Source organism: Ooceraea biroi, chromosome 9 (assembly GCF_003672135.1).
Source record: "Ooceraea biroi isolate clonal line C1 chromosome 9, Obir_v5.4, whole genome shotgun sequence".
NCBI classification, from domain to species: domain Eukaryota; kingdom Metazoa; phylum Arthropoda; class Insecta; order Hymenoptera; family Formicidae; genus Ooceraea; species Ooceraea biroi.
Window position 1 is genome coordinate 8,052,202 of NC_039514.1, and position 14,745 is coordinate 8,066,946.

Consider the following 14,745-nt stretch of genomic DNA (forward strand, 5'->3'; position numbering starts at 1 on the left):
CTCGTTGTTTATTAAAAAGTTATTAACAAAAGAAGTTTAATGATTTTGCACGAATTTTCAGTTGTCCACGCGAAGCAAGACTTGACTTAGACATATATTACAAAGATCATCCTCCTGAGTAATCCGCAGAAGGGTTTAGTCATCGCTCGTTGTTTATTAAAAAGTTATAAACAAAAAATGTTTAATGATTTTACACGAATTATACGTTTCTGTACTACGCTCGTTTTTAACCCGCACTAGCTACTATATTTTCGAAACTTACGTCTCCTTATGTGTATAATTACCGGTTATATTTTCTGAAATTGGAGCCCCGGACATATACGCTCGGTTTTCAGTCCATTTCGCGGGAGGACGGGGAGGGAGGGGTTTAGCCCCTCCGCCCGCCGGGATCCGTGCCGTGTACCAGGTGATCAAAATCTTTACGGTAAAATCTGTTACACTGGTTCTGGCGGGGGGGGGGGAGGGGCGAAGCCCCTGCCCCCCGCCCTCCCGCGAAGTGGGCTGAAACTGAGCGTATGTGTCCGGGGCTCCAGTTTCGGAAAATATAACCTTTTCCTTGTCGTGGACGGCTGAAACCTTGTCGTGGACGGCTGAAAATTCGTGCAAAATCATTAAACTTCTTTTGTTAATAACTTTTTAGTAAACAACGAGCGACGACTGAAACCTTCTGAAGGTCACTCAGGACACTGACCTTGACAACATATGTCAAGGTCAAGGTCATCGGAGGTGGATCCCCTAAACAGGAATTTTACCGTATTTTTTCATATATTAATGTATTACTAAAGTTTGAGATACTTTGACTAAATACTTTCTTTAAAAAAAATTCCAAAAAATCTACTTCTTTTTGGCTGTTTACATGAGAATCTCCCCTTAAGAATCACTTCGATTCTGCGCGATCTTGATACGTATACAATTAGAATGCATAGAGTAAAATTTTTAATTATCATGCGATAATATCGGATAGGCAGAGAAGTGGTAAACCGCAACGCATTTTTAACTCTTCCCGTTTCATTATTCGTTTTCCGTTATAAGATAAAGATATGAAGTAATTACAAACTATGATCAAATTGCGTCTCATTCATCAATTGCTTCATATTTTTAATCTTCTTTTAATTTTACCATGGTATTTTAATTTTGTCATGGTATTCGTTTAGTAATACCATTATTATTATTATTATTATTATCATCATTATTTAAAGGTAATTAGTTAATTTAAAAATAACAGCGTGTTTTTAATAGCAAATATTCATAATAATAATGAATTTTAATAATGATATTATTAAGAAATTGTTGGACAATACAAAATATTTTTCCACTATACAAATATTTTTAAATGTTATCGGTTTTGTTACGAAAAAAACTCAAATACTAATATAAAAAATATTTATTAACATAATATTATGTTAACACATATTAACACATATTAATCCTAGCTTCCTATACCGAAATACCTGTAATCTCAGGTAAAATTCTCAAGTTTGCTATTTGGAGATTTTTCAATTGAGAGCTTAAGATCCTCGTGAAGATATAGCGCTACTGGTCCTGTTCAGTTATTCACAAACTGTTGAGTATTATAAAAGTGAAATTTTGCTGAAGTAAATCATAATAATAAAACATCGATAAAACGTGTTCACGAATTTCTTTTATGCCATAAGCACCTACATTTAATTTAAAATAATTTTGCTAAACTAGCAATTTGTTTAGCTATATAAGAATAAAATAATTTTGCTATTATAAATTATTAAAATTATTCAATATTACAGCATAATGTATTTAATAGAACAGAACTTATTTTATTCTTACAGCTAAACAAATTGCTAGTTTAGCAAAATTATTTTTAATTAATTTTCTCCGTGCAAGAATCTGTAATTTGAATATATTTTTAACTTGCCTGTTGTATGTACATCACGGTCTATCCCAGCAACTGCCATCTATGTTCTGTTAAGTTAACTAGCATTTCAATCGGGTAAATTGTTATATTGATTGCATAAACCGCTTTGAAATTATAATCATTTTTATTTTTTTTAATTGCCTTCCGTACTATTATAGCAATTTACATATTATTTAATCCACCAAGATTTTTTGCATTAAATATTAGGTGTTTCGGTTAATTTCCGCTGTTCGCATGTAGATGGCTCCAGCTGCAAATGTAGTGACTAGAGTCCTAAATAATAAAGCCCCGAACACAATGCAAGGAACAGGCAATAAGAATAGGGAATAGAATCGTCTGTTTCATTTCAGCGCACAGTGGAATCTGTGCACTGACATGAAACAGACGATTCTATTCCCTATTCTTATTGCCTGTTCCTTGCATTGTGTTCGGGGCTTAAGAAAAGCGCAATCGGAGTCTCACTTGCTGATTGGCTGACCGCCATGTTGGTCCCGCAGTGAATCCTATGGGCAAACCATAGACCTTATAGACTGCCGTATAGTTAGCAGACAAATATGATAAATCTTTTTTTTATTGCAATCGTTTGGGAATCGTTTGGGAAAGTTTAGGAAACCACTTTTAGAGTTTGGGAAATAATAGTTTTTTAATAATTAATGAAAATTAGTTGAGCGTATAGTTATCATTCCAAATAGTGTTCTTTTTCGCTGCTTTCAACGCCAAATCATTTGGGAAATACGCTTGTAATGTTTTCAGAGTTTGGGAAATAATGATTTCCCCTCATAATCCAGTTTAAAGTCATCAACCAGACCTGCAGTCAGAATCTAGGGACTTTTTGACTATAGGCTATATAATGGAAAAACGTTTATAATCTTTGATATTTCTCATTGTTTTCCATTTCAATAATTTGGGAATCGTTTGGGAAAGTTTAGGAAACCACTTTTAGAGTTTGGGAAATAATTATTGCATCTCAAAATAAAGTTTCATGTCATCAACCAGACGTGAAGCCAAAAATCTAGGGATGTTTGTACCCTAGCCTATGTTTATAATCTTCGATGACAGTCAAGGACCGACGAGTTTACACAATGGTGCAATAAAGCGTTGAGTAGCATACAGGCGTCTGTGGATAGTAAGTTTTGTGCTACAATTACAATTCTCTTATGTATTTTTGAATTTTTGTACACGTACATATGCATTCGCAATCTCTACATTTCTTGGATTTGTGCGGGACGTTGAATCGGCGTATGAGGTTAAAAATTACGTTCACCTGTATCTTGGTGACACTAAGCAGAGCACGGAATTTAATAAGCAATTCCTGGAGAAACAAAGCAAGTGGCGATCAGCGCAACGTTTTCAGGCACAATCGGATGATTTGTGAAAGCCAGCGCTGGCAGTTAATCCAAATGCACCTGCACAATTTCAGGAAGTAAAGGTATATTCGCAAAGTAGAAAGTAAATTAGACATTAATATTAATATTTTTTAAATATTAAGTAAGAATAGAATCATAATGTCACACAGTGACTACGTTTACACGGCCAGATTTACGCCAAAGTTATAACATTGATGTTATAACAAGTAACGTTAAATGCCGTATAAACCATGTTTTACGCCGGAGTTATTACACCGGTATAATAACTCCTGCGTAAAGTACTGTTTACACGGTATTTAACGTTAGTTGTTATAACATCAATCTTGTAACTTCGACGTAAATTTGGCCGTGTAAACGTAGTTTGTGGCAGATGTGTGCACAACGTTACATATTAAGTATCTCTTTTCTTATTCAGGGAAAATCCAAGAAACCAAAGAAGGGATAGATATTCAAAGTAGATAACAGAATTCTTGGCTTCAGTGTAACCGTGGCACCCGATCGTATTAATGTAGGTGACCGCGATTACGGTGAAGGAGCCTGAGCTGTTTCGTCAGTTTACCTCATGGAAATGATGCGTCACTCGATTCATCAAACAGTTCGTTATTTATTTATTGTAATCAATACATGCCAAACGGATGCTGAGAGTCCCACCATGGGTATTTCTTAAGATATATAAAGACTTTTTATGATCCACACACGTGAACGAAGAACTTATCCCCCCAAAGGCGATCATTGATGATTGTCTTCAATCAGGATCGACCGAGCGTGGTGTTATTTTCTTACATTATATACAAGAACTCCATTGTACATATTATTCAAAGAAGAATATTTCAAGAAAGAAGGCGAATTTACTTTTTCTTATGTACACGACAATTAGGGTTGGAAACTTTTATAACATTTCATCGTCATTGCGTCATTTAAAGTACAACAGATAAAAAGGAAGATAAAATATGCCGATCGATAAATTGCGCATGTGTGGAAACATGGTAGTCAATAGCAATATGTGTATGTAAAGGTTTTCAATGAAAATGATGATTAAAACATACTTGTGAAGACGGCGGAAATGACCGTATTTGTAAGCATAATATTGAATGTACAGTGCGTTAGATGTTTTTACTAAACGTATTTAATACAACGTGAATCCTATGGATTTTCATCCAGAAGAAAGAGAGATTTTCTTTGTTTTCTTGTATTACTCTTAACAAGTTCTACTTTAACGTACATTTCAAGCACGAAGAATCTTTCACTTTTTAACATTTTTTCGTCGTCATACAAATACTTATAGTGATAAAATATTCTATGCAGAATTTTAAACACACGTGATGTTAATATATCTGATTAGAATCCCGAATAAGTTATGTATATGTCAGAAATTTTAAACTTATATCGAAAGCAGGAAGTTGCGATATTATAATAAACAAAGAGATATGATGGGCGAGAAAAAATAGTGATTCGACATACTTTTCCGATATTATGAAAACCTTTAGAAAATAAAACTAGCAATTCAGCATATAGTATTCCTCAGAATTTTTTATTTTTCAATAACAGCAATAGCAATTAAAAATAATATTCATAATGTGCATTACTACTTCCTCACCTTGGCAGCATGAAAAATCCTGATATCTTCTGATTGCTGCGTATACCTATGTGTGGATCTCACTGTCGTCGGCATAGTCTTCTTGTACACATTGTGGTCAATCTAATGCTAAATTCGAGATATAAAAATTTCTGAAAGATTTAAATGATACATGTGTAAAAGTGTGATTATAAACTTTTACTCGGTAAACTCTTTAAATCATAGCTAGCTCTATTAATACCTAGTTAGGACTTAACATTTATTTTTATTTTCTAATTGGACTAGACGTTGAAAAAACGTGGAATGTTGTGACAGATCTGACTACTGGTAATAATATGATGGTTGTTATTAATTAAGATTCATTAATCTTCTCTTAGGATCAAAAGTAGGAGAAAACCATGGATCCTTACAAGAGAAAAATATATGTATAAATAGATTAATGTACAGAATACGCAGTGATGATTAAACAAATTGATTTAAACTAAGATAATTAAAATGCAGGTAACTGATATTGTATCAATATTCTATTATAGTATCTAATGTATATATAACGTAATAAAATGAATATTATTATATTTTCAATTTGGTATTTTTATTGTTTCAAAAACTAAATTTATTATGTATCCAAATTGAAACGTCTTAATATCGAGAACATCACATAGTACATAGATACAAAGTTTCAGTTTACAATAATGGAAATTAAAATACAATACGCGTTGTTTGTTAATGTTTTTATAAGTTAACATATATCTTAGACGTTTTCCTTCTATATGCTTTGTATACAGACTGCCTGTGATGTGGAAAATAAAGATATAACAAACTTGTGATGGGAAAAACCATAAACTTACAATAAAATTATTTTATCTTATGCAAAAATATCTTATATTGTTCACTGAAATAATACAATAATAATTTAACAAGAAAATGTTGAAATGTTTAGTATCTCATATGTCAGATATGTAATTTTGACATAAATATCACTAGATTTGTTGCATGTATATACTTTTTAGCTAGAGTAGCAATCGAACATGATTGGTTCTTTTAGGGCAAACTTCTTGTTTATAATAGAAACATGATAAACGATGCAAATGTCATGTTTCCTTCTTTATTTCATTATGTTTTGCATTTTACTTAATCTTTCTAGAATTTTCTTTGTTATTAGATCAATGTGGATATAACTGACTCAAACTTTCTCGAAAGCTCTACGAAATTTATGAAAAAATTATTGTAAATATCCTACTAGAGATTCAAGAGGTCCAGTGGATACAACGTAGGTGTAAGGTCAAAGCACAAATACACATAAAGGACCGTCTACAATGAATTGTAGTCGTAGAATTGACCAATCACAGTTTGCTATTTTCCTTGCGATCAAAGAATAAGAAATTGGCCCTTAGCATGATGTCTGCTAACTATACGCTTCATTAATCTTCGTTAATTATAAAAATTATTGCTTCCCAAACTGTGAAAGTGCCTTCCTAAACTTGCCCAAACGATTCCCAAATGATTGCAATAGAAAACATTAGAAAACAATGAGATATATCGAAGATTATAAACATTTTCCATTATATAGGGTATGGTCAAAAAATCCCTAGCGTTTTGGCTTGAAGTCTGGTTGATGACATTGAAACTTTATTTGGAGATGCAATTATTATTTCCCAAACTCTAAAAACATTACAGGCGTATTTCCCAAATGATTTGGCGTTGAAAGAAGCGAAAAAGAACACTATTTGGAATGATAACTATACGCTCAACTAATTTTCATTAATTATTAAAAAACTATTATTTCCCAAACTCTAAAAGTGGTTTCCTAAACTTTCCCAAACGATTGCAATAAAAAAAATTTATCATATTTGTTTGCTAACTATACGGCGGTACCTTATAGGCCGGTATTCATAGTCGGATCTTATATTTAAGACCGTCTTAAGTGTATCTTCAGATACTCCGTAACCAATGAAATGATCCATACAGCATCTTCAGATAAACTTAAGACGGTCTTAAATATAAGATTCGACTATGAATACCGGCCATAGATATGGACTGGCCATTGGCTATAGTTTCTGTACAGAAATAGTGTCGGGAGGAGGTTGGACAGAGAAAGCATGCTTTTCAGTACTTCTCTCTCTGCTAGTGTACGGAAGTAAGCTTTGCGCATGTCAGTCAAGCGGCAGTTCGAAACATATAGACTCCTATTCTTAATTTACTTTTATCGATAAAAGTGCTTTAAATGTGATATTTCAACTAATCAGATAATTGTTATACTATTTTTAAAGGTATTTTTAATATTTATACAATAAATGCAACAGATGTTTTCTGTGCTTGACTTCTATCTTACATACGCACCAATCACAATGTTCCACTGTATAGTATATGTTTCCGTACACTAGCAGAGAGAGAAACATAGTTCTCTCTCCAACCTCCTCCTGACACGGTCTGGCACGTATTGCCAGTCCATATCTATAAGGTCTATGGGGCAAACTAAGTGCAACCGGTGTACATACCATAAGTGAGAAAAAAATATATTTGTAATGTTATTTTCTAAAAAAAATATATTTTAGATATCCCTGAGACATTTTTGAAACATCTTAGATATGTTGTACAAGTTAAAGTTATATCATAACCTGTACTATTTCTATTGAGAATAAAGGCCCTGACACACGAAAAAACTTAAGCAGTAAAGGCAGGAGCACAGACCTTTGCATAAGAACATAAAAAGATGCATAAGAAATTTGATTGGTCTATAAGCATGTGCATAAGGAAATGGACCAATCAAATTCCTTATGCATCTGTTTATGCGCTTATGTAAAAGTCTGTGCTCCTGCCTTAAGACTTAAAACTTAAAAGATGCGACTAATCACAGTCGAGAACGTAGCAGCCATTTTAAAACTTAAAACTTGTAATTGGTCGTATCTCTTAAGTCTTAAGTCTTAACGCTTAAGTTTTTTCGTGTGCCACGGCCTTAAAGGGGGGATTCTGATGTAGCGAGTCAAAAAATCGATTTTTTTGCTAAATCGGTACTTTTTGACCCAAAGAATATGCTGGTGAAGTTCCAATCTCGTACTCGAAGCGAAACTGGTTTTTTGGAGCACGTCTTGGGCGCAGGTAAAGTCACTAGATTGATAAAGTACCGCAATCCGTGGTAAAATACGTGGAATAAAAATGGCGTTGGAAGTGTATTTAGTGCAAACATGCAACTTATCAACATACTAAGTGCAATTCTACGAAGCAGCGTTGCGTTGTATCTTCATTGAGAAAGATTACATATTGTGATAGATGTGAAGAGAACATAATTGTGATGAAAACACCGTGTAGTTGGAATTAAAATGGCGGACGATTGCGGTACATTATCTATCTAGTGACTTTAGGCGCAGGTATACGGGCGCGCAATCTATCCGCAGCTGACAAAGACACAAAGTTTGTTTTACCGATACCCTTCGCCCAACGTGCTGAAGGACAATAAACAGATGTTTTCGGGCGAGTAATCTTATACCTTCTTGGGGGAACGTCCTTCATAAATAGAATTCCGGTTTCGTTGTTAGCCTAGGCAAACGACATACACTACATGCGACTCCGAGCATCAGTCGTACTCCGAATTTCAACGCGTAATAACATTGTCGGTGTAAAAGTGAAAATATGCAGTCATATCCAAAAGGAAGTAAAGAGGAGATTAAACGAACGGCGAAGCCTCGTAAGCGAAAATTTTATGGCAACCAGTTCTCTGATAACGATGGCAATACTCTGGGACAAAGTGCGACCGCACGTAAATTGTCAACGGCCACCAATGAAGATTTGTGCGTTATACCAGCCCATTTTTATAGAATTATCGAATTCATGACAGTTTTTGGTACTCTTTCGCAGTTTCTTATTTGTAAAACGTGTAAACAAGCAGTGCAGTTCAAAGAAACAGGACATCGAGGCCTTGGATTCAAACTTGTTGAGTGCCACTGCGGTCAACAATTTATCAATTCAGGATCTTTCATAAACAATGGTTTCGAAATTAATCGTCGAATGGTTTTCGTGATGCGATTATTAGGCATTGGGAGAGATGGATTGAATTTATTTTGCGGACTGATGGACATTGGGACTGGAATGAGTAAAAGTATGTATGATAGTGTTGTTGAGCATATCTATACTGCAGCGAAAGCTGTGTTCGATGCTTTGTGCTTGAAAGCGGTGAAACAAGAGAAGGAACAAAATCTGCAGAGAGAGAGAGAGCGCCTGATAATTTCAAAGTTTCGGGAGACGGATCCTAGGAAAAACGAGGATTCACGTCGCTATATGGCGTTACATCTCTCATTGCTTACTACACTGGAAAAATCATCGACGTTGTCGTGAAGAGCAGTTACTGCCAAGCTTGTACGGTTTGGAACAAAAAACATGGTACAGATGAATACAGAGAGTGGTTAGAGAATCATGAAGAGGAGTGCACAGCTAACCATGACGGTTCCGCTGGTAAAATGGAAGTCACTGCGATTACTGAAATGTTTACTGCGTCTCAAGAAAAGTACGGTGTCAAGTACGGCAACTATATCGGCGATGGTGACTCAAAAACCTTTAAGGCTGTCGTCGATTTGAACCCATATGGAGACGATTTTCCCATAACCAAAAGTGAATGCATAGGCCATATCGAGAAACGTATGGGGTCTAGACTACGAAATGTTAAAAAAACAAAGAAACTAGGAGGTAAAGGAAAATTCACTGATATTCTGATAAAAAAACTGACCAAATACTATGGCCTTGCTATAAGAAGAAATGTAGAATCTGTAGAAAACATGAAAAAAGATATAATGGCAACATATTTGCACATGATTTCTACAAATAAAAATCTGAGGCACGAAAATTGCCCGAAAGGCGAAGACACGTGGTGCAAATATAACCTTGCTCAAACCTTTGGAGCAAAGTATAATCATCCAGCTCCACTTCACGCAGAGGTAGCTGCAAATATTTTGCCCATTTGTGAAGATCTTTCGAGAGAAGAATTACTCGAAAGATGCTTGGGAGGCCACACACAGAACGCCAATGAAAGTTATAATTCAACTGTGTGGCAGCTCGCGCCAAAGCATCTACATGCTGGCCGCAAAATAGTTGAAATCGCCGCTTTTATTGCTGTCTGCGTCTTTAATGAGGGCTTTTTCGGAGTCCTGAAGATAATGGAAACGTTGGAGATCAAGATTGGAACGACGTGTAAAATGTTTGCCGATAGCGTCGACGCCAACCGGATAAGACGCCAGGAACGCCGAAGCTTGACTAGCACTAAGGAGGTTCGATTAGCTCGAAAACAGGAATTAATCGAGCAAAATGAAATGTTCGAAGAAGCCGAAGGCTTATTATATGGTCCTGGTATAGCGGATTAACGAAAAGTATAGGTAAGATTTGCTAGACTTGGCTTTTCTAGCTTCCTTCTACCCATAAATCTTTAAATGCGTTTTTCTCAAAACTGTTTTTTTGGCATTGGCGGGCGTGATTACGCGAAAACTATTCGACCGATCGGTTTTCTACTGAACATAGTTATAGTTCATAAATATAATTTGTCAGTGAACTAAATGTTTTAAACAAAAAACTTTGTTTAAATATTTTTTTAGTCTGGAAGGAGCGATTTTTTGGGTAAAAATCGTACCTTCGACTTCTGAAGGCCGCCAATTTGCCAATTTCCAACTTTCCTGGAATTTTAAAGGTTCACCGACATATTACAAGTTTAAGCTTTAAAACGGTGCGAGAATTTTTTGTTTCAGACGACACTGCGCCAAGCTATTACGCCCGCCAATTTGCTGGGCATTTTCTGCACCTTCGAACATTCGGCAATATATCTCAAGAGTTGTTTTCTTTCCGCCAATGAAAAAATTGTTTTGTATTCTTGAAATATGGTATAATATACTGGGCCACTGCCGAAATGGTTGGAGATTTTTAATACCTTCAAACAAATCCTGAAAATACCTTACTTTTTGGACTTGTACATCAGGATCCCCCCTTAACCAAATAAACCAGATACAAAAGCTACGTTGTATACAAATAGACAGCTGTGGCACAGTATAATGATATACAGACTGCGTTCCGTTTCACGCATAATGCGCATAGACTTTATAGTTTATGTCACGTAAACTATAGAGTCTATGCGCATTATGCGTGAAACGGAACGCAGCCACAGTAGGGACAAAGAGCGTCGGCACCTTTGATCTTTTTCAGCCGATCCGCTGTCTTTGGGCGGCAAGTAGCGTATCAATAATATTAGAAACCACCGCTATCAGCAAATATTTTTAATGTGTTTTCTTAAAAAAATTACATATTTCATAAATACATAAGTAATGCATATTTTTCTTTCTCTTTTGGAAAGTGAAAAAATGATATATTATCACTGTGAATCATTGTGAAAACACTTTTGCACCGCACACACTCGATGTATTCTCTTAGACATTATTTTTAACAAAAGCACAAAACAAACAATACAATACAATATGCGAATTTTTATGTTTGGTTATGTTTCTCTATCTATATGTGATCACAGTTACGGAGATAATGTGCGTTCTTTACTTTGAACGGGATTGGAAACCGCCTAAGAACATGGCCGCTTGGGATGCGCAAGCAAATCTGCGCGGCTGACTCGAAAACGGGTGCTTGTCCCTACTGTATATCATTATACTGTGGCTATGGGCCCAAGATGGCGACCATGGGAAGCATGGAGGGGGTAACAATTGCGCTTCTCTTATCATTTAGGACTCTAGTAGTGATAGCTGAAACCACTAAACTATATACCATACTGGAACGCGCTGCTGATTGGCGGTCAGAAATGTGAGACTGCGATAGTTGTCGGTTCTCAGATCTGTCTATCTAACTACGTCGACCACGTGACCAGATGTATTACCCATTTTAACCCATTTACCACCAAGTTAATTTCTTTTTCATATTAAACTATTGTATGTTAGAAAGAACATCACTAAAAAATGATCAAAATATTAAAATTGGTTAAATTTTTTTATAATTCCATATAATAGATAATGATCATCGAAGATCGCGTGTGATTGCGTGACAGGACGATGTTTTCAGTCATGACAGTTCACGGTAAAAAGAGACAGCTCTGAAACGCTGCAGCTATCCTTTAGTGGCCGCGGTAGTAATGGTGGGGGCATAGCCGTGCGCGTTCTAGTATGGTATATATATATGTAGTTCAGTGGCTGGAACTCATGCTATATTAAAGGTTAGACATTTTTCAATAAAATTCAGTCTACCAAGGTTTACTTTTGCAAGCAGTGATATTTTTATTAATCAATTCCAAAAGGAACGCGATAAGTTGTTTTTTCGATATGTTTCTCCTCCACTACTTTGATATAAAGAAAATTGCAGCTGAAGCACATCGAATATTAGTGGAAACTTATGGTAACTCTGCTCCATCAGAAACAACATGCAGAGATTAGTTTCGACTACGGTCTTACATACAGGTCTGGAAACGACGGTAGGGGGGGGGGGGTAGACCTTAACGAAATTGTTTTTACTTCTATTTTCAGCCGAGTGCGCGATGATTGAGGGATGTAATTAGTGCGACAAAGACAGAGTAGCAGTTCTCTGTCTGTTTCACTACATCCCTCAACAGCAGCAATGCATAGCGACAATAGCACGAGTGAAAAACTGCTTCGATAAGGTGACTTCTCCCACCACTAAAATTCGACTTCATTTCCAGATCTGGGCACGTATTATGATACTGTTCGGAAACGATTCCGATCGGAATGATTCCGGTTTTCTCCACATTTTTCCCTAGAAAAAAGAAAGGGAAGAACAGGGAAGAAAGGGACAAATGTGGAATCATTCCGATTGGAATCGTTTCCGAACAGTATCATAATACGTGCCCAGGAATTCCGGGAATGATTCCGTTTTTTCCACATTTGTCCCTTTCTTCCCTTTCTTTTTTCTAGGGAAAAATGTGGGGAAAACGGAATCATTCTGATCGGAATCGTTTCCGAACAGGGCACGTATTATGATACTGTTCGGAAACTATTCCGATCGGAATGATTCCGTTTTCCCCACATTTTTCCCTAGAAAAAAGAAAGGGAAGAAAGGGACAAATGTGGAAAAAACGGAATCATTCCGATCGGAATCGTTTCCGAACAGTACCATAATACGTGCCCAGTTTTATAATATGTGCCCTGTATGTAAGATCATGGTTTCGACGATTCAAAAGTGGTGATTTTGATGTGAAAGACAAGGAACGTCCAGGTCAGCCAAAACAGTTTGAAGACGCCGAATTGCAAGCATTATTGGACCAAAATCAATCTCAAACACTCAAGGATATGGCTGAGGCACTAAATGTTGCAGTTTCGATAGTTTCTGATACAGAACTTTCGTTTACATGCAATGAGAAAAATTCAAAAGGAAGGAAAATGGGTGTCACATGAACTGACCGAAGCGAACATGCTGAACCGTTTATCTATCGCCACTGCTCTGCTTGCCAGACAGAAAAAAAAGAATTTTTTGTACCGGATTGTCACTGGTGATGAAAAGTGGATCCATTATGACAATCCTAAACGCACAAAATCATGGGTAGATCCAGGTCAACCATCCACATCGGCGCCAGACGCAATATTCACAGTCATAAGGCATTGCTCTGTATTTGGTGGGATCAAGAAGGTACGTGTTGCGTACTATGAGCTCTTAAAACCGAATGAAACTGTTACAGTTGACCGGTACCGACAACAATTATACAGTTTGAAGCGTTGGATCAAAAATGACCACAAATCGCACACAACAAAAGAAAAGTGATTCTGTTGCACGACAATGCCCGGCCACATGTTGCAAAAGTCGTCAAGGAAATGCTGACAGAGCTCGAATGGGAGGTTCTTCCGCATGCCGCGTATTCTTCAGACCTGGCTCCGTCTGATTACCACTTGTTCCGTTCAATGCATCATGGTCTTGAAGACACACGCTTTCGAGATTACGAAGAAGTCCGAAAGTGAATGAATTGCTTCAAAACCTGAGTCGTTCTATCACCGCGAAACATATCTCTTACCAGAAAGATGGGAAAAAGTAATACAAAACGATGGAAAATATTTTGATTGATTAATTAATTCACTTTGTAATTGAAATAAATGTTTCAAGCAAATCAACAGCGAAAATTAACCGAAACATCTAATATATTGCATTCCTGACACGTTTTCCGATGAGTCTGACTGAGACAGCAACGCTGCGCAACGATAATTAGTCTAATAGATTTCTAACGAGAAAACGATGGAAAAGTAAGGAGATATTGAGTGACGTCTCGCTTGTTTGTGTTAATTTATAATTAGACGACGAGCGATTAATCATACTACTTGACCTTCTTGAGCCCCTTTTCCGCCCTAGGAGCAACTGGAACTCCCAAGTCGGGAAGCTGAGATGTTTAGTTCCATTCAGCGTAGCCATTCGTTAATGAAGTCGCATGTCGGGGTGCCAAGTTCATTTCCCTCTGAATGCGATGTGTCCTAGAATCATAATTACTGTATTCCTGGCGCATACCCTTCCTGATACGATACACGCTCAACTACTGACACTCTAGTCTCTTGCTGTTGTCGTAGAATCCTAATTAACATTATTCAAATGATATTGAAAACGTGAAATGTTTTACGTGTAATTCTTTACTTTAGTATCTACAATCTTAAGAGGAAGCGAGGCAGAGAAAAAGAGATAGAGAGAGAGAGAGGAAGAGGAAGAGAGAAAAAGGGAAGACTTAAATTGTAAAATTTCACCAATCGATATTTCTCATCATTGTTCTTACAACTGATTTGACGACACGCACAAAATGGCTGAGCCATGATTTCTCCACATAATTATACATTTGCGCGAATCACCTTTAATCCTTTCGGTGAATTGGCTTTGATGTTAGAGAGACTAGGCGTAAAATGCGTCAGACAAGCTAGTCGGACATTCTGATGAGAGAGAGAGAGAGAGAG

General features: G+C 36.4%; 1 protein-coding gene and 1 long non-coding RNA gene across 2 annotated transcripts; both read left to right on the forward strand.

Moving 5' to 3' along the window:
* The first annotated feature begins 2,829 nt into the window (after positions 1-2,829).
* LOC105286885 lies at positions 2,830-5,406 on the forward strand. The gene is made up of 2 exons (XR_003406963.1): positions 2,830-3,320; positions 3,674-5,406. It is a non-coding gene; the product is annotated as an uncharacterized LOC105286885 (long non-coding RNA).
* Positions 5,407-9,275: 3,869 nt separating this feature from the next.
* On the forward strand, positions 9,276-10,722 carry LOC105278907. The gene is made up of 2 exons (XM_011338352.3): positions 9,276-10,197; positions 10,564-10,722. The coding sequence occupies exon 1, from the start codon at positions 9,289-9,291 to the stop codon at positions 10,183-10,185; it is 897 nt and encodes a 298-aa protein (XP_011336654.1). The 5' UTR covers positions 9,276-9,288; the 3' UTR covers positions 10,186-10,197; positions 10,564-10,722.
* The last annotated feature ends 4,023 nt before the right edge of the window (positions 10,723-14,745 follow it).